Source organism: Salvia splendens, unplaced genomic scaffold, assembly GCF_004379255.2.
Source record: "Salvia splendens isolate huo1 unplaced genomic scaffold, SspV2 ctg46, whole genome shotgun sequence".
Lineage (NCBI taxonomy): Eukaryota > Viridiplantae > Streptophyta > Magnoliopsida > Lamiales > Lamiaceae > Salvia > Salvia splendens.
The window spans coordinates 70,508-91,642 of NW_024599112.1; the positions used below are offsets into that span (position 1 = coordinate 70,508).

The 21,135-nt window shown below is 38.8% G+C and overlaps 1 protein-coding gene and 1 pseudogene across 1 annotated transcript; one reads left to right on the top strand and one right to left on the bottom strand.

Moving 5' to 3' along the window:
• Positions 1-981: 981 nt before the first annotated feature.
• On the top strand, positions 982-8,444 carry LOC121790274 (annotated as a pseudogene).
• A 50-nt stretch (positions 8,445-8,494) lies between these two features.
• LOC121790275 (asparagine--tRNA ligase, chloroplastic/mitochondrial-like) lies at positions 8,495-19,960 on the bottom strand. The gene is made up of 15 exons (XM_042188537.1): positions 19,520-19,960; positions 19,345-19,413; positions 14,358-14,468; positions 13,743-13,847; positions 13,014-13,151; positions 12,191-12,271; positions 11,137-11,214; positions 10,925-10,993; positions 10,714-10,788; positions 10,525-10,608; positions 10,291-10,377; positions 10,097-10,192; positions 9,939-10,013; positions 9,479-9,605; positions 8,495-8,843 (listed from the first exon to the last, which is right to left on the bottom strand). The coding sequence occupies exons 1-15, from the start codon at positions 19,892-19,894 to the stop codon at positions 8,728-8,730; spliced, it is 1,686 nt and encodes a 561-aa protein (XP_042044471.1). The 5' UTR covers positions 19,895-19,960; the 3' UTR covers positions 8,495-8,727.
• Positions 19,961-21,135: the final 1,175 nt, after the last annotated feature.

Below are 21,135 nucleotides of genomic sequence, written 5' to 3' on the forward strand. Positions count from 1 at the left end.
CACGAATGCTGATTATGAATGTAGGTAATACAGTACGTAATTTTAGAAAGGGTAAATATGCAATAAAATTATGAAATTTGGTTAAATTCTAGTTTATCTAATAACTTTAAAAAATACTGGTAGTAGTTAATTATAACTTTAACATTTTTCTTAATTGCCCTGTAGCAAAAAATTTAATCATACTCCGTAGTACTATATTTTTAAATTTATCAACGTAATACGTACATATGCAAACATTAAAGACGTGATTGACTAAGTGTATTAAATGACGTCGTTTGAATAGCTGAACGTTTTGTTCGCATGGTATTTTTTTACTAAATCATACTGTACATAATTTCCTCCAAATTATAGACTATGAGACAATTGAAAATGTCAAAGTTTTAATTGACCAATTTAAGTTACTAAGATAGACCCGAATTTGACCAAATTTCATGATTTTATTGCCTATTTCACCTTTTAGAAATATGATTTGTCCACTCTATAAATCAAGCTTCAATGCATATTTAAAATAATGCTTATATTCAAAAGTTTTGCTAGTATTGTTATGTTTATGGAAATAATCTTTGGAATTGTAGAAAATCATATAAATTCCATGACTGTACCACTAAATACCCCTGTTTTCGAATAAAAAGAGATGCAAATCATATTTAAATGCCTGCATCAAATACTAGAGAAGGAATCAGCGGTTAGTTTAACTTGCAAAATATCGAATGAGTAATATTTTTTATTTTAAATTTCTTTTATTCATAACAAAGAATTAACGTAAAAAACCATGTTCTTAATTGCAATTAATTTTCTTATTTATTCACCTTCCGAAGTTGATCCACCCTCTATCATTTATTACAGCTAATTAAGCCGAAGCTGATTAATTTAGACAAAAAATTATGAAAGAAAAAAAAGTCAAACTAAAATTAGATAAGAAGTTAACTGTAATTTGCAGATGTGTTTGTGAGTATATTTATATAATTAGGGGTAAAATTGGAGGAGGTTTTCGGTGGGTTGTTCAGACCTTCGGAGCGAAATCGAGGCTCTGTCTTCTCTTCTGAGTTTACAGACACTCTCTCTCTCTCTCTCTCTCTCTCTCTCTCTCTCTCTCTCTCTCCCCACATATATACGCACAGCCGACACGTATGAATAGGCGATTCCTTCTCTTTCCTCAATTATCAATTTTGATCTGTAAGTCAAGATTTTCTGCATCAATTCGGTAATTATTTAGGTCCTATGTGTTGAATTGATTCACAATTTTGCAGAATTTTCGTGTTTTTGCATCTTCGTGTACCGCGTTTCGGATATTGGTGGACTTGTAAAACCCCGGATCTTGTTCGATTTGGATTGTTTCGGGTTGTATTTTGTGGAATTAGGCGGGTTTTGTTCCTGGATCTGTGTGTCTATTAACTAGCTCGGATCAATTAGGGTTTTGAAATTTAGGGGTGAGTTTTGTGGAGTCTAAAGTTAGGTTTGATTGAATGGCTTCGAATCCTCCATTCTCGGTGGAGGATAATACTGACGAGGATTTTTTTGATAAATTAGTGGATGATGACGACGATGTGGACTTTAAAGTCTCCACATCGGCGGAATCTGGAGGCCGTCATGTCGTGTCGGACGGGAATGAATCTGATGAGGCTAAGGCTTTTGCCAATTTGAGTATCAATGAGCTTGACGATCATGGTGAGGTTAATGTTGAACAAGTCTCCAGCAGTGATCGTAGCGTAGTTGATGATTTAAGTGCAAAAGTGGAGACAGCTGAACAGATTAGCAAAGTTGAAACAGGGGAGAGGCATGGAATTCCATTAGTGTCAGCTGATTCATTTGAATTTGGTACCGTGTTACAAAAACTGGAAAATGAAAATGGCGGTGCTAATGTTTTGGCTAATGCTGACAGTGGTGAGGCTGAAAATGTGGGTGTCTCTGACATGCCAGTGCTGAGCAAGACAACTAGTGGTAGCGAAATAGGGGCTCGTGGAGTTAAAGAAGTTGCCTGGAGTGCCTTTAATGAGGAGTCGGTTCAGAATGATAGCAATGGCTTTGGATCATACTCAGACTTTTTCACCGAATTCGGAGGGGAAAATCCCATTGATGCATTTAGCAACACAGTGGGGGTTACTTCAAAGAATGGGTCGCAAGATGCTGTTGGAAATGATGTACATGGATCCACTTATACGGATACTGCAGACAATTACGGGCAGTACAATCATACACAGAATGATAGTATTGCAGCAGATCAGAGTTCATCTGTGCAGGATATGAGTAGCACCCAGTACTGGGAAAACCAATACCCAGGTTGGCAGTATGACTACGGTACTGGACAATGGTATCAGGTTGATGGCTATGATGGGGGTTCTACTGTGGAAGGAAATGCTGACTCTAATGTAACTTCTACTTGGGGAGGGGCTGGTGGGCAGGTTGATCTCTCTTACATGCAGCAAACTGGTCATTCTGTATCTGGAGCTGTTGCTGAGGCTGGTAAAACAGAGACAGTTTCTAATTGGAACCAGACCTCTCTGGCGAGTGATGCTACGGAAACAACAAACTGGAATCAGGTGTCAGAAGTGAGTGGTAATAGCAGTGTGGTTTCATCAGACTGGAATCAGGCATCTAATGATAATAATGGTTACCCTGCTCATATGGTATTTGATCCTCAGTACCCTGGGTGGTACTATGATACTATTGCCCAAGAATGGCGCGCTTTAGAGTCATACGCCCAGTCTGAGCAGTCTAATGCTCAAGTCCACGATCAGATGAGTAAGGATGATTATTCATTTACTGATACATTTTCTCAGAACAATACACTGACGGCAAGCAGTTCGCATGATCAAGGTAATAATTACAATCCTCAAATCTTTGGCAGCCAAAGCCCAGATCAGAATTGGTTGGGATCTGCTAACAACTACAACCAACAAAACTCAAGAATGTGGTTACCTGATAAAACTGGTACCACTGGGGAAGCTGCTTTACAATACACAGAAAACCAAGTAACGGAAAATAACTATGCACAGAATGTTTCTGCAAGTCTGCATGGAAGTCAACAAAGTAACGCTCATTATGCAGTAAATGGTCCGTATTATGAAAATCTAAGCCAACATCAGAACAACAACTATTCTATGCCTTCCCAGTTTGTTGGCGGAAACTTCAGTCAACATTTCAATGACTCCAAAGTCAATCAAAATGACCAGAAATACTTTTCAAATGACTTTATGGCAATCAAAACGCTGTGAACTTCTCTCAGCAACAGATTCAAAATACTCCAATGACATACAATCCTGCGTCGGGGAGGTCATCTGCTGGTCGTCCTGCTCATGCTTTAGTTGCCTTTGGTTTTGGTGGCAAGCTCGTTGTGATGAACCATAACAACTCTAATGAAAATTTGAACTTTGGAAGCCAGGTATGTGTTTGTGCCATTCTCATAGGTTCTGTTAATAACTGGCCTTGTATTGCATGCTTATAAAATTTTATTTTTCATGAAGAATCCTGTGGGTGGCTCAATAACTGTTCTCAACTTATCAGAAGTTGTGACTGGCAACATTGATGCTGTAAATCATGGAAGGGGTGTAAGCACTTATTTCCAGGCTCTCTGCCAGCATTCTCTTCCAGGTCCTCTCACAGGTGGAAGTGTGGCCACAAAGGAGTTGAATAAATGGATTGAGGAAAGGTTAAATTCTGAGCCTGCTCATATGGATTACAGAAAGGCTGAAGTGTTGAAGCTGCTCCTGTCGCTGTTAAAAATAGCCTGTCAGTATTATGGAAAACTTCGATCTCCTTATGGCACAGATGCTGCGATGAAGGTAAATTATTAAGTCAAAGAAGGATTGATTTACTTTTGTTTTAAAAGCCATTTTTCTTTTTGTCATCAATATCTGCTTCAAAAATGTGGTAGTCTCTTTTTTGAAAATTACCACTAATTCCATGAAATATACTGGAGTACCTAACAACAGCTGCCTGACTATAATAATTATTTTCTGTATGTGTGGTGTATCTTATGCTATTCCCTTTTCTCTCCGAGTATGTCACTCGTCTGATATTCACGTAACAGAATAGTTTTATACTTAACCACCGTTAAACATGTAAACAAATAAAATCAAATATTAACCTTTTGTTTGAATTTGTAAAAATACATAGCCACTGAATCAAATATTCTAGTAACTTGATAAGTTGAGTGGTGGATATCAATTTTTTGTTCTTATAACTATTGTTCTATTACAGTCTACAGAAATTAGTTGCTTATATATCTGCGGCCTGGGTGCTTGTCATTACTTTGATCTCTATGTCCGTATTTTGATCATTTATTTTTTCAAACAGGAAAGTGATGCTCCAGAATCGGCGGTTGCCAAACTGTTTGCTTTTGCTAAAAGAAATGGGTCACAGTTTAATCAGTATGGTGATGTCACCCGATGCTTGCAGCAACTTCCATCTGAAGGACAATTGCAGGTACTCAATCATTTACCGCACAATAGCATGTTAATTCTTTAATCAATAATTCTATATATGACAGATAAAATTCTGTTTTAGGCCACTGCTGCTGAGGTTCAAATTCTTCTGGTTTCCGGAAGAAAGAAGGAAGCTTTAGAATGTGCACAGGAGGGACAGTTATGGGGTCCTGCCCTTGTTCTTGCTGCTCAACTTGGTGATCAAGTTAGTTCATCTCAAACCTGATTCCGGTTAATAAATATTTGAATCCTCTCTTGGCCTATGTATCTTTATTATAACTTTGTTGACGGAAAAACATATGCAGTTCTATGTTCACACTGTCAAGCAAATGGCACTTCGCCAGTTAGTGGCTGGATCACCCTTGCGAACACTATGCCTGCTCATTGCTGGCCAACCAGCTGACGTCTTCTCTGCAGATACTGCAGCTGTTAACAACATCACTGGTTCTATAAATGTGCCTCAACAACCTGCACAGGTGTGAAGTAAATGCTTTGAAAAACTTTCTGTGATTTTTCCAGATGTAGTTTTAAAAAATTTAGCTATAATAGTTGTTTATAAGGGTTGAGATTGTGCTGTATGCATCACTAGAGGATCTAGTTGGATATTCTATCTATTTCCCTCTGTTTCTTAATTTGTATGTTGTTAGATTTGGGCAGCATGTTAAGTTTATCTCCTCTGTTTTGTATTGCCAACTACCCAGTTTGGAGCCAATTGCATGCTGGACGACTGGGAAGAAAATTTGGCTGTGATAACTGCAAATAGAACAAAGGATGATGAACTTGTGCTTATCCATCTCGGTGATTGTTTGTGGAAGGAAAGAAGTGATGTATGTCTAGTTTCGCTCAAACTATATTTTTGTTTTTACTTTTGGTAGTTCCTTCAGTCCTTCCTAACTCGTGAGTTAATGAATTACTTTTGCTTAGATAATTGCTGCTCATATATGCTATTTGGTTGCGGAAGCTAGCTTTGAGCCGTATTCCGACAGTGCAAGATTGTGTCTCATTGGTGCCAATCATTTAAAAATGCCACGGACGTATGCAAGTCCAGAAGCAATTCAGGTTTGCCTGAGTTACCATTACTTTGCAGAGCAGTCTTTACCTTTTGAGAACATGTAATCCACTACCTAGGGTACTGAGTCTGAGTTTCAATCAGCCTGGAAGGAATTCTATATGAAAAACACAAATATCATTTTAAATTCCACTTTTCTGACAGTTTTCTTGCTCGAGTACGTAGTATTATCCTTTAGCACTCTCCTTGTAGGCAGGGTTGTTTACTTTGTTTTACTGCTCCAACAAGTTTATGTTACAGTTGGGTCAACTATTTGTACCATACAACTTACATCTACTTGGTGTGAACAAATTTGAAGAGTATTTTTCTTGCAGAAGCATAATATATTAAATAGTTTTATTGTTAGCTTGTATTTAGTACATTGATATTAGCCCCAACTGCATATATGACCTTTGTGTGTTTGACCTTTGTGTATTTTAACAGAGGACAGAGATATATGAGTATTCAAAGACACTTGGGAACTCTCAGTCCGTTCTACTTTCATTTCAACCTTATAAGTATGTATATGCACTCATGTTGGCTGAAGTTGGGAGGACGTCGGAGGCATTAAAGTATTTATCTTATACCTAAAACATCTTTTGTGGATTCTTGTCTTTGTTTTACGGATTTCATCTTTGTTTTCTAAATTATTTCGATGTAGGTACTGTCAAGCGGTACTAAAATCGCTTAAAACTGGACGAACTCACGAGCTGGAGAATCTAAGGAATTTAGTTTCATCCCTTGAGGATAGGATTAAAGCTCATCAACAGGTCAACTTTGCTTCCTCTAATTTACGTCATTGATTTTTGGTATATTCTTAAATCTGGAACCTCTTTTGATGCAGGGAGGATTCTCTGTAAACTTAGCTCCCAAGGAATTTATCGGAAAATTGCTAAACCTTTTTGACAGTACTGCACATCGTGTTGTTGGGGGCCTGCCACCACCTGCACCGACCTCAGGCGGTGCTGTTTATGGTAATGAGAATCATTACCAGTCCAGTGGACCCAGAGTGTCGAGTAGTCAATCAACAATGGCTATGTCTTCATTAGTTCCTCAATCCATGGAACCTATAAATGAATGGGCAGCTGATAGCAAAAAGATTATGCACACAAGAAGCGTTTCAGAACCTGACTTTGGAAGGAGTCCGATGCAGGTTTCTTTCAGCCCTTTTATATGCTATTTTACCTGAATATGCTTATTCAATATGTAGAATGATGTCATATGTTTCTATAAATAATGACATGATATCTTCTTTTGACGAGTAGAGTCAGGCTGATCCATCGAAAGAAGCAACTTCTGCTAGCACACAGAACAAAGCATCAGCAGGAGGTGGTACATCTCGCTTAGGGCGTTTTAGTTTTGGATCTCAGCTCTTTCAGAAGACTGTTGGTTTAGTACTCAATCGTCAAGGTCGCCAGGTATATTTACTGAGCTCCCTGTTTTCCAAAAACATGCCTTAAATTTACTTTATAATTTGAAGTATGCATTTATTGTTTGGTTGATCCTGTTTGTACTTTTTCCTAGGCAAAATTGGGTGAGACAAATAAGTTTTATTATAATGAAAAACTCAAGAGATGGGTGGAGGAAGGTGTCGATCCTCCAGCACCAGAAGCAGCTCTTCCGCCGCCACCAAAGGCTTCAGTTTTTCAGAATGGAGCATCAGAAATGAATTCATTGCAAAGTGAACCTCGTAACAATGGGAACCTTGAATTTAAAAGCCCAAGCACTATGGATAATAGTCCAGGAATGCCACCACTTCCTCCGACAGCCAATCAGTACTCGGCACGTGGAAGGATGGGTGTTCGCTCTAGGTAAATTCTTTAAACTACTTTTGTAATTCGTGTTGCTACTTGGGTCTTCTTCCATTATGTGCGGAAACAAAACAACTGTGTAATAATGCTGAGGTAAGGACTTGTTTGGTGCTCTCGGGTCAGGCATTGGGGATTGAACTTATATTAATTTCTCAAGCTTTTCAGCTTTTATCTCCCATGAGAACTGATGTTGCAACTGTTTGAAAGAGAAGTTATCAATCAAATACTAATACTTAGCTCTTATCTGATTAGTTCCCTCTTTTAATGGCCAGGTATGTTGACACTTTCAACCGAGGTGGCGGGAACACAGTAAGTGGGTTCCAGTCGCCTTTTGTACCTTCTGCAAAACCAGCAGGTGGCATCAACCCTAAATTTTTCGTTCCAGCACCAGTATCCCATGCTGAGCAGCTAGTCGTTGAAGAAAAGCAGAATGCTTCCACCACTTATGAAAATCCTTCTTCCTCTCCTCCTAATGACTCGTTCCATTCGCCAACTCCCTCATCTTCCATGGCAGCCATGCAAAGATTTGGAAGCATGAGCAACATATACAACAAGGGGGCAAATGATAGCTCCTTTGCGTTACATTCACGGAGAACTGCTTCATGGGGTGGGAGCTTAAATGACTCAATGAGCCCTCCAAATAGGGGACAACCTCCGGGAGAGCCACTGGGCATGCGTCCTCCATCTTTCAGGCAAAGTGACACTTCGCTAGCAGATTCATCAGTGAGTGGTGGCAGTTTCGGAGAAGAACTACAAGAAGTCGAGCTCTAATATCCTCAAGATGTACATAGCAAATTTATCCATACAGCCAGAGCCTGTTCAAATCACAGATTGTCTGCAGCAAGTGATGGAGATCGACAAATTTTCTGTCCTTTTATTTTCTCTCCTTTTCGATAGCCCCTTTTTTTAATTTTTGTGGCATCAATTATATGTTTTGTGTTTTTACTATTGTATTTTAAATGTTAGTTTGTTATTTAGTAGCCAGTACTATACTTTATAGAGGTTTGCTCATCATTAAAAATGAACACTGTTCTGGTCGCTGGAAAGTAATAGCGCGCGAACTGTAAACATTCGAGCAAAGAATAGGAATGTTACGCAGAGGATTTTGATAAGTTATAAACAGTTGAATAATATTTAACATTTTGTTTCAGTTTTGCTAAACACCTGATTTTGATGGTAGTGTTAGTATTTTGTTTCATTTGCAAAATCACTGATAGAAATAATGTTCTTGAAATATTCTCAACAGTGATACACCAAAGTTCCAGCACATGTATCACGTATGACACTTTTTCTACATTGTCTTTTTATGACGTAAAGATAATGATTGAATTATTTTAGATACAATGACACCTAAACCAAGTACACGATTGCGAGATTTTACAGAAAAAAAAATCTTAACTGTGAAATTTTGGTGTTCCAATCGAGGGCAGTATACTTTGAAATGTCAAAAATCAGCTGATCCAGGTGCTCGAGGGAAGGGTATTGCATCTCTTATATTGTCGACCCCAGTAGCAAACTGCACAAGCCTCTCGAAACCCAACCCGAATCCGGCATGGGGAACTGTCACACAAGAATAACACAGGGTGTTATTTTTAGTCCTGTTGGTAGCAGTTGTAATCCCATAATTTAGAGGGCAAACTTAGTCCTATATACTTCGAAAGTATGCAATTTCTGTACATTTTGCCAGAAACTTTAAATTTGGGGCCTTTTTGATACTAAAGCTTAAATTCCTATACCAAATCTTCACATCAAACTTCAAGATTGATTAATCGATAATGAAACGCAAAACTTGGGGGGTTATCTCAAGTGTCAAAATATGTAAGAAGGTGCCTATATGGGGATCCACATGCAATTTCGTTGGTGTTTCAATCAAGGTATGGGTACTGGCTCGTGGAGCTTGACCCTTGATGCGGTCTCACTCAAGACCCCATAATGAATATATTTTCGGAATAATGCACAAATGATGGCAGTTCCAAAATCCTGAGGTTAAGGGACAATGTACACTTCTGAATGTTTTTGGGACTATTTTGCCACTCCTTAGTAATAGGATTAAAGATGCCCTTCTCCCAAGTGTAACACAAGTAATATAGTATTTCACCCTCAATTTTAAGATACTTGCTACATCTTCAGCATCAGCTATAGTGCTTGAACTCGATAAGATTGGGATGTAAAATTGGATGAAGTATAAGCCTCACCTGAACCATAGCGCCGCAGGTCAAGGTACCACCAGTAGCTCTCCTTGTTGAGCTTTAAATCATCCAACCTTTGTTCCAGATAAGCAAGGCGTTCTTCTCTTTGGCTTCCACCAATTAGTTCGCCAATCTGAGGAATAGTAGTTTAGAAGACAAGAAAATAAAAAGATACTTCAAATGCAGAGACCATAACTTTTCTGCATGCCTAATTAACACCTTAGAAGAAAGTGGTGGGTTGGAAGGTGTGGTATATGTAGATTGCATGAAGTCGGAAGATAAAGCCAAGTAGATTGAGATGGAATACTGTGCACATATCAATCCAAATGTAACATGACAAGCAAATATTGTGCAATCGATGGAGTAAAAGGAACTTAATGCAAAGCAATGTGTCCAGAACTGCAGACTATATTCGTCATCACATTATATTATCTGATAGATAGAATTACGATTCTGATAGATTTACCCGAGGAACCAACATATCCATGGCTGCAACAGTCCGCCCATCATCATTTTGGCGCATGTAAAATGCCTTGATATCCTGAGAGTTAAGAGAACAAAAGTCCAATCCCCAATCTGTAGAGGAATATAATGCAAATAAGCCTAGGAAGAAGATATTCTTACCTTCGGATAATCTCTTACAATTACAGGACATCCACCAAAAGCTTGCTCAGTTATATATCGTTCATGCTCACTTTGCAGATCACATCCCCATGTTACCTATAACAACATATAAAAAAGGTCAAATAGTTAAATAGGCCATCCTAGTTGAAAAAAAGAAAAGAAAAAATTGAAGTGCTGGGCCATAAGACAAGTACCGGAAATTCAAATTTCTTCTTTGCTTTCAGGAGAAGTTCAACTGCATCAGTGTATGTCAGCTGGACAACCTTTTTCTCAACTACATCCTGACAAGTGTGTTTCAAAATGAGACAATAATCAGCAAATATAATACGAACATATAACAATTGGCATAAATAGTACGGAGTAGTAGAATGCTCTTAAAAATCAAGGAAAATAGAAGAAGTTCCAAATGACTGAGTTAGAACCCATACACTTAGCCGGTCGATGATTCCTTTCTCAATCCAAGTATTGAAGAAATCCATATCTTCTTTGCAGTTTTCAAGAACGTATTTTACCTATCAAACAAAATAAGAAATACAAGCCAGTGTTAGAAACACAGCAAAAATTAAAGTATGTCGATAAATTCATAGAAGGACAATAGGGTTTGTACGGTAACCTACTACATACTGGAGATATGCAGTTGCACAAGCCATGTCATCTTCTAGATCAGCAAATGCAAGTTCTGGTTCTATCATCTTGGGAAAAAAAGCAGTAGTCAAGATTATTGCCACAATCTAAATGCACATAAACACTAATTCCTGGAAGGAAATAATGGAACAGAAAACAAATCGGAAGTATACATGTCAGTAACTTAGTAAATCCTATGTATACCCAAAATTCAGCCAAGTGCCGAGATGTATTTGAATTTTCTGCTCTAAATGTAGGACCAAAAGTATATACCTGGCAGATAGCAAATAAATATTAACAGACAATATACAGAGAGCAAGTAAATAAGCAACTGTAAAAGTTCCAGGGATAGCTCTAAATTGCTATTATACACTAGAAATGGCAAGTACATATTAATTGACAAGCAAGAGTTTTACATCCGTAAGAGCAGTAGCATATGTTTCAGCATTCAGTTGCCCAGACACTGTTAGAAAAGCCGGTTTTCCAAAGAAGTCCTGCCCAGAGAATAAACAAAGAACACGTCAAACATTATTTTGTTTTCATTGCTTTTACATAAGAATGCATAAGAAAATAGTACTGTATCACATGATATCTGCCACAGAAAAAGACAGCTATCAGCAGAGCATCATTTGAAGATATCAAAATTGCTTAAATGACTGTAACCTGAGGACCACCCCAAGCAAGCATACTCACTCCAATTGAGACACAGAAAACTCACAAGGAGAACAGAGCAAAATTAGCACGCTGGTAGCCCATGCCCCTCAGCCAGCCCACCAAAATATCATTTGGTAGTGGTTTTTCAGGCACAATGTTCCCAGCTTTCCATTCAGGATCCAAACTTTTAGCATCTGATGTTTCCAATTATTAATGCAATCTACTTTCATCAGTTGCGTGAATCTTGTGAGCAGTATACTGCTTATGATTAGACGGGTGGAAATGAAGGTATTAAGGAGCAAAGAATGGTAATAAAAATGTATTTGTTGGCTAAAATGGGGTTTTGTTTTTCCACATTAATCCAAAGCTACTCTGACTCTACAACTGCCAGAAAATTATTTATTGTTTGCCTGATTTTGTTTGATTCAAAATTATAACGAAATCATAATTGAATTTTACCCTTAGTTAATACTTTTCTCTCTACCTCTCTCTTACTTTACCAATTTTACATTAAAACACATGCCAAACCCAAAGTGTATATTCTTTGGGGACTGAGGGAGTAGTAATTAATATCAGTTTAACTGTTCTATAGTAAATCAACAGAGAAGAGATATCTCAGCTCAATTCTGTATAGTTTTACCAAATGAACACCCCTAAAGTTCTAGGAAAAAGTGAGCTCAGACATATAGTCCTTAAGAGGTAATAGAAAACAAAAATTATTATGGAACAGTTTTTCATAACAGATATCATAAATTTAATGTGAAATGTCTTTCAATGTAGTTGACTTTTGACAAAGGAAAAGCAACAGAACCTTACCTTGGACCAATCGACTGAACCATCCTGTTTTGTGGGGATGGCATTAACTGGAGAATGCACAGCTTCACTGGGGTTTGAAAACTGTTCAAGGAACAAATGTTGTCACGTGAACCAGCATAAATAGAACATACTTATACTTCCTCGTGAACTGATAATATAAGTAGAAGCAAACATGTGACAATGGCAGAAGAACTAGTGAAGCTCCACCATAATTCCTCAAACAAATAAAACAAGAAATCAGGGTAAAATCAGGGTAAAACAAGAAATCAGGATTTGAGATTGTGTTACTAGGACATGCTGCATCGTAATTTATCTCCCTTGATTAACTATATATGGTGTGACTTTTGAAATACTGTTTCCAACAGGAAACTAGACCTACTAATCGTGCAAATTAATATTTCAAAAACAGATTAAGCTGGCACCATTAGTGGGGTCAGATGAGATGCATGCAGGGGTCAAAATTTTGCCCCTATATGAGGCACGTAACTGGGATGGGTCCAGAGGTATAGCTTGCTTGAAAAGCTGAAACTGAAATTCTTTATGGATACAAAAATAATAATTTAAAATGAGAAAGAAATGAAAAACAAACAAAGAGAGATAACAATCTTGAATGTGCCTAACAGAAAAAACTGGAGAATAATTTGCAAAGGTGAAATCGAGCTATCAAGCAGTTTTTGTGATGAATGCCTAAACGTGATCCAACTCAATTGAAGGGCGAAAGCAAACTATGTTAAACAAAGTTATATCAAGATTACAGGATAAACATGACATGTGAAACTTGAGCACATGTTCATGGATTGTTCTATTTGGTAGAAACACATACCAAGGTTGTTACACAAAACTGTTCACCAGCTCCTTCACAATCTGAAGCAGTTATGATTGGGCTGGAAAGCCAAAGAAAGCCATTTTCTTTAAAAAACTTGTGTGTTGCATAGGCCAAAGCATTGCGCACCCTTGCAACCTAAGCCAAGAACAGATTTGTTTAGCCACTAAAATAGCTATACACTGATTAATACTATCCAAAGCACTGACTGATGATGCTAGCAAAAGAATGAAATAAACAAATATGTATGGTGGAAAGAAGAGTAATATATCTCTGAATCTGATCACAAGATCTGGAAGAAATGTTATCTTTCACTTTCATGTAGACAATAAACTGTTCCTGAATGAATAATTTTTTACAAAAGCACAAATGGCCATAGCAAGGCAATCGCCTACAGTTTAGACGGGGTGGGGAGATAAAAAAACTTCTGAAGTTGTTAAAACTATAATATGCTAATCTACTCACTAGGAGAAGCGTTGGTAGAGCTAAAAGAGAGTAAATAATCTGGCATGGAATGATTCACTGACTTTTTACCAACTACTAAAGGATGCTCACAGGGATCACCTTACAGAAGGACTGGGATCTGGTTCTTTTACTCTGGTCAAATCGATATTACTGTTTTGTCTATAGAATATTAAAAAACATTGGGGTGGAGGGAAGGATGGTGAAAACCAGAACCTATAACTCAATATTCAGTTGCTCCGTTTGGAAAGTAAAGATGAGTCTTACCGCCCCAAAAGTATTGGTACGTGGACGCAGATGAGCTTTAGTTCTTAAGAACTCTTTGCTGACCCTTTTCTTCTGTATTGGGAAAGAAGGATCACTCATACCAACCTACAGAAAAGGTTGACGGTTGAATATAAATCATAATATCAGCATATCTGAAGAAAATATACCAGACAGTATAGTGCACAACTTTCTATTACATTTCTTAAAACGAGTGCCGAGTCTAAGTTGGACACATATTGGGGGGTGGAGGGAGTAAAATTGATTTCGAAATTTGAAAAAAAAATCAAACAATTAATTAATTATGTTAAGTACTTAATTAAGCAGTGATTAATACACTAGTCTGGTTGACCGTCAATCTTTAGGACCATAAATGGACTTTAGTCTAAAACTAAAGCAAAAGTAGATATGCATAATGCATGATCATGAAAAAAAGTTAATCAACGGTAGCTTTATAGACTTCAATGGTCCCCTTACTCGCGGGACCAACGTGAAGAGATTTCTTGATGAAATAACCATTATCATTCCAAATTAATGCAAAAGAAGTCCAAAGAAACTACAGTATGGAAAAGAAAAATTATAAAAATTGAAAGATCAAAGTAAATGAGATGTATTTACCGTAACAAGTTTGTCCACCTTCAATTCTACTTTCTGCTTTGACCCTTGACTGGCTACTACGGTTCCTTGTATCCACACTGAAGCACCAGTAGAAATCACACCACTCTCCACCTATTAATAGGAATTGATGACAAAAATGATGAAACAGATCCACCCAGTTCATATTATTGCAGGAAAGTTGGGAAAGAAACAGCATTTATAAACAACTGTAATGTAGACGAGGTCCAGAAATAAAACAAAAGCCCAATTCAACAAAAATAGGATTTAGAAAAAATATACTTTTATCATTCGTCACTAGCACATATAAATTTGATCCAGATACGCCCAAGTATGACCATCATTTGGTGAGGATTTTTTCTTGCGACATAAGTCCATGAGGTAGGTACATCACATAAAAGTAGAAGTTGCTAAAAACTATTTACATCAAATGAAGAAGCTAAAGGTAAATCATAACTTCACTGTCCAAGTGCTCTAAGTTTATTTTTCCCAAGTGCTCCAAGTTATGAGCACAAAGTATCTAAATTCCTAAAAATGTAGAATTTACAGCATATGAAAACGATTTATCCAAAATATTCAATTGGAATAATCTCTAAAATTCCTTGATGAAGTCTCATTAACATATGTATAAACAATTCAATAAATCTTGATGTTTTGTCATGTGAATAAATAAAATGTACAAGTCAATCAAATGAACACACATCCATACAACATCAGGAGTAACAAATTCTAAAGACGACTCACTTTCCTTACTGGTTTGTCCCAACTAAGATGACCCATTACTAAAAAATGTAAATGCATTTATTTCTACTTTATTTCATCTCTCTTACTTTATTCACTCCCCTTAACACACTAAAAGTTGCATAAATTCTCATGCTGCCTAAGGAAGGGTAATCTTCCTTGGGACGAAATGAGTACTAATAATTAAAAAAGTAGATAAAGTTGAGTCAAAATTCAAAGTAGATGTCATGATCACCATTGCGGTTGATGGCGACTAGGGGGATTTAAGAAGCCGTGAAGAAAGGGAAATTGAAGCAATATAGTAAAAATTTCATGCATAATATCATATATAAAAGTAACACAAGTAAACATGATCGAAACAAAAATTATTCTTCATAAAATGGTAAAACTTTGTCTCAACGAGGTTTTTTATCCCAAAACAAAATTGAAAAAATCATGCGGAAAACCACTACAAGTTTAACACAACTAAAGAAAACATCAAAAAGAGCTAGTGCTTCTAAGCTGAATCTCAACACTCAATATCAGAGTTACTAAAAATCAAGATAGGGTCCCAATACACCTTCCAAGGTACGTCGGGAAATTTCTCCTTCCCAATACGGGAGAGCTGCTCATTGAGAATAACGGGGACAAAAACAGGCTCGGGTGGCACCGAAAAATGAGTCATGTTATGTTAGGCAACATCACAAAGTAACGTCGGTGTAGAAGTATGAACCACTTGGAGGAAAGTGCTCGTACGCTAGCTCGGGGGATGTGGTATTTCTGGTAGTGGCTCAAGTGGGAACAGAGGAAAGAACTCAACCTCTCCCATGTCACAGTTGAGGTCCCTCGTCACTCTAACGGATCCTCCTCAGTCCAAGGTCCTCGGCGTACTCGTCCTCCGTATCCCAAGCGTAGTCCTTCTCGGACCCGCCGGCGGCATCCTCAGTACGATACTCCCAGTGTTATTAATAGCGTATGGCGGCTTATGGCGGTCGGTCAAAAAAACCGCCATAGGGATATGGCGGTCGGCATGGCGGTATTATGGCGTAAATGGCAGTCGATAAATTAACAAATAAATAAAATATAATACATAACATAAGATGCAAAAAAATTAGAATAGTTATAGGAAAATTAGAAAATTAAATGGTGGAAGACAATAATTATGGAGACGCTTTCATCGAGTAGAATAGTTATAGGAAAAGAGAGAGAATTATACAGTGGAATTAATCCATGCATCGAGTAGAACCGTTATAAGAAAAGAGAGAGAATTAAATAGTGGAATTAATACAAACTGAGCATCCACAATAGTGGATTAGTGCCCGCCCTAGCCACAGGCTAGCGGCTAGGGCGGGCGTCTAGTCCACTATTGCAATCGGCTAACGGTAAGGACGAGCGCGGAGCGGACGAGAGGTTGGACATGGACTAAGTTAAATCGGCTAACCGGCTAGCCGATCGCTGGCCGCCTATTTTGCGGCGAGCAATAGGCTACCCGATTTATTTATTTATACTCTATATTTACAACTCATTCCATTTCATTTTTTTAATATTTGATAAACACCAATAATTAAAATGAATTAAATCGTATTTGTCAATTTATTTGTTAGGCTAGGGCATTGGCTAGGCTGTTACTTGGCTAGGACAGTGGCTAGGCTGTAGGAAGGGCATGATGATGTGGCAGGAAGAGTTTTTGGCTAGACTATGCTAGTCTGATGCTATTGTGGATGGTCCAAGTAGTAGTACATAAAAATTTTCAGTTATCTTGAATCGTGAATGAAAATCTAGAATCTGGAGCCTTGTGCGTGTGGAGACTGGAGAGACAATAACTTGGATTGACAGCAGCGGTTATGGTTTTGAAGCCAGAAACTCCCATAAACTCTATAAATAGACTGTTTAGAATGGCCAATGGGCCGGGTAGTGGGGTAAGTGGGGTCGTTTTACAAGGAAAAAAGGCATCTCGACCGCCATGAAAGCCATATCCTGCCACGGCGCTTCGCGAATGGCGGCCGCCATTCAAAAAGGGAGTAAACTGCCATATCACATGGTGGCGGTGGCGTTGAGCCTAGAAACTGCCACCGCCATCCGCCACGGCGCCGCCATCTCCGCTTTTTAATAACACTGGATACTTCCTCGGACTCATCCTCTTCTTTAGCCTCAAGGTGATGATCTTCTGTCTCTTCCTCCTCTTCAGAGTCATACCTATCGGTCATATCTATCCTTATCATCTGTACGGGCCCTCCCGGCCCTCGATGGTCGGGATGAATCAACGGCCAAACGGTTCCTCCTGCGCATGGCTACTCATCCTCTTCTTTAGCCTCAAGGTGATGATCTTCTGTCTCTTCCTCCTCTTCAGAGTCATACCTATCCTTATCATCTGTACGGGCCCTCTTGGCCCTCGATGGTCGGGATGACTCTCCCTCGTCCAGTCCCAGAAAGGTCGACGGCGGTAGCTCCAAGGGATAGTGGGTGGCTCCACCGAAGGAGGTGGTGGTCTGTCAGGATTATCAACCAACCCCTCAAACATGGCTTTACTGAACCCACGCATATCACCGTCCACAACACATGATGGAGCCATGCGCCGGAGGACGTTTGGCCTTTGATTCAGCCTGACCATCGAGGGACGGGAGGGCCCGTACAGAAGATAGAGACAGGTATGACTCCGAAGAGGAGAAAGAAACTTCACCTTGAGGCATAAGAGGATGATGAGGAGTATCATGTGTAGGATAAGTCCGAGGAGCATCATACTGAGGATGTCGCCAGCGAGGCCGAGAAGGACTAAGCTTGGGATACGGTGGACGAGGATGAGGACGAGTACGCCCAAGACCTTGGAGGGGAGGAAGTAGTGGAGGAGGATCCGTCATAGAAGGAGGGACCTCGGACTGAGACTCCAGACATGGGAGAGGTTGAGTTCGTTCCTCCATCCCCACTCGAGCCACCACATGAAATAACACTTCCCGTCTGAGTCAACATACGAGCACTTGCCTCTTTTTCTTCCAAGTGGTTCATACTTCTACACCAATTTCTATATGCTTGAGGCAATGCTTAGCATGACTATCTTTACGGTGGCACCTAAACCACCCGAGTGTTTTTGTCCCCGTTATTCCCGAGGAGCAGCTCTCCCCTATTGTGGAGGAATTTCCCGATGCACTTGGAAAGATGTATTGGGACCCTTTCTAAATTTTTAGTGACTCCAATATTGAGGGTTAGGGCTGAGCTTAGAAGCACTAGCTCCTTTGATTTGATATTTTGTTTAGTTGCGTTGAACTTGTAGTGGTTTTCCATGTGTTGTTTTTAATTCTGTTTTGGAATGATAAGTCCTCGTTAAGGCAAAGTTTAACCGTTTTGATGAAGAGTTATTTTTGTTTCGATGTTGTCTACAAGTGTTACTTTTACATATGACATTATGCATGAAAGTTTTACAAGTTATATGATGACAAGTTTACAAAAGAAAATGAGCATCAATGATAACATGGTGGATGTTGAGTGGAGCATCCAAAGTCTCCGCCTTATCATTGTACCGAATGCGTCATGTCGTCGTCCGTGACGTAATTCTTTTCTCTTAAATGCTTCTGCTAATTCTACATTTTCATTTGGAATAATGTTTCATTTACTATGAACTACTCGAACTACCATACATCAATTTGATACTCTGAGTTTGAATAAATAGTTTCTCTTATTTTAATAATGTCCAAGTATGATATTACTTCAATTCTCCTTTCTTCCCCGCTTCTTAAATCATTCCTTAGTCACGATCAACCGTTCTTGCTATACTTAGTAAGGGGTAGACTTTCTCAGTTTATCACTGTATAATAAACTTCTGGATTATACCAACACAAGGATTGAGCTAAACTATTATGTAATTTAAAAAAAAATAGAGTAATACCAAAGTGGAAACAATAAGAAACTAGAGCTCGAGAGGAGGTATTCTATAATATCCCATTATAAATGCAGGCTAAGAACTCACACTATGCAGAAGAACAAGTTTGGTGCAGTTTATCAGATGAAGAACATAAGATGCCAAATAAAGTGAGTAAAAAGTAAGTACTGGAACAAATCTCTACAGAAAATACTAGATTTTATGTGTCATGCCATCTAAGTGGTTCGAAAAAAATCAATAAACCAATTGCAGTAAGTTTCTCAAAAAGAGAGAATAATTCACTGGTGCAGGTCGATCATAAGAATAGAATTGACTGTGGATCAATCACACAACAACAGAAATGCATAACAATGAAGAATACAAAAAAACAAATCCGATTAGCATTATTAACTTTACCTGATCATAACCATCGGCATCAGAACTCATCACACATTGCATATTTGAAAGACAAGAACCGTCGTTAACCTAATCACCACAGAATAAATTATTCAACAATCAAAACAGTTGCCATATTTTACAGTGAGGGAATATGTCAACCAATCACAAAGTAGAAGAGAAATTGGAATCGCACCTCGATAAATGTGACGCTGCTCTGAGCCCTAAGCGTTCTAACCCATCCCCTGACTACAAGAGTCTCTCCCAATCGATCCAGCCCCTCATCAACTCCTCCTTTAATGTCCACAATTTTGAGCTTCCTGCGGAACTCGCGGATTTTCGCGCCTTTTTCCGACTCAATTGGCTCGGCCTTAGTAGCCTCGCCGGAGGAGACGCTGGCGGAAGCCGCGGTGCAGAAGCTGCGGTGGTGGCGGGAGACCGCGGCGGAGGAGAATAGAAGCAATGGAGCAACCGAACGGTTGATTGCGGGATTGTTTAGAGGAGCCAATAGAGGGGCGGCGGCGGAAGATAAGGGTTTGAGGAGGCGGAGGGTGGTGGCCGCAGCCGTCATTTGTGGGTTGAATGTGTGTGAAGAGAGTTTGAGAGCTGAGGTTTTGGATATAACTGATATACTCTCCGCAACGCTTGTATTTTAGAGCTACGTCATTTTTATTTATTACTCCATCCGTCATATTTAAAATAAAACATTTCTTTTTAACACATGATTTTATATAATATTATTTTATAAATTAAAAAAAAGAAAATAAACTAATATAGATAGAAAAGTAGAAATGATATTGTTTTCATATTAAAAATTATTTTATTTATTACATATTGTTGGAAGAAAATCACGTAATATCAGGGAGATTGGAGTGATTATATCTTGCCAAGTATAGAAGATATGGAATCAATTGTAATCAATATAGAATCTAGGTTTACCTTGTATAATTCTCGGTAGTCTCTATATAATAGAGCTTAATGTACAGTTTTGAATATCAATGAAAATACAGCCACTTCATCGACCCTTTTAACATGGCTTCAGAGCAGAAACGATTTTGGCTCAGAAAACTCTCATCATAGCCAAAAGAATACCTTTCTCGACCTGTTTTTAGCCTAGAATCAATACAGAAACCAGATCCAGAAATCAACCCTACACATCAGAAACATGTCAGACCCCGACGATACCAAAAACGATCCAGAACAGACCACAAGTTTGAAGAATAGCAAGAATGTCACCGTGGCATTCAAACTGAATGGGAGGAATTACCCACTCTGGTCGAGACTAATGAAAGTCAAGATAGGAGGCAGGGGCGCGTATTCGTACATCAGGAAGGACCCTCCAGATTCGAAGAGTAAAGGATACGACGAATGGGAAGAGAATGATCTGATAGTATTCTCTTGGATTGTTGATAATATCGAGAACGATATCATCACGGACTTCGCCCATCATCAGACATCAAAGGCGTTGTGGGAGAGCCTTGCCATAACGTTCGAAAACAAGGCAGATAAGTATCTCATCTACGACCTGGAGGAAAAAGCAATCACAATCAGACAAGGAGATCTCGATTTAGAGACGTATTACCGAAAGATCCACGGGTTGTGGATCAACATCGACCGTTGCCAAAAACAGCCCATCACGTGCTGCGACAAAGGAATCGGACAGTACAGGGTCCACTCGAATGAGAAACGCCTGTTCAAATTTCTGGCAGGATTGAATCCGGAGTATGATTCGATCAAACGGGATATCCTCAAAGAGGATCCCTACCCATCAGTCGAGGCTGCCTATGGTTGGATGAAGACGGAGGCGGCTCG

Bases quoted from the DNA above. Each gene is read 5' to 3' on its own strand.
- LOC121790275 (XM_042188537.1), bottom strand. From the start codon at position 19,894: ATGACGGCTGCGGCCACCACCCTCCGCCTCCTCAAACCCTTATCTTCC. The intron at 11,215-12,190 runs GTAAGGTTCTGT...TTCTCTGGGCAG, and splicing joins GTTCAGTCGATTGGTCCAAG to GACTTCTTTGGAAAACCGGC. The intron at 8,844-9,478 runs GTGAGGCTTATA...CTTGTGTGACAG, and splicing joins CCTGCGGCGCTATGGTTCAG to TTCCCCATGCCGGATTCGGG.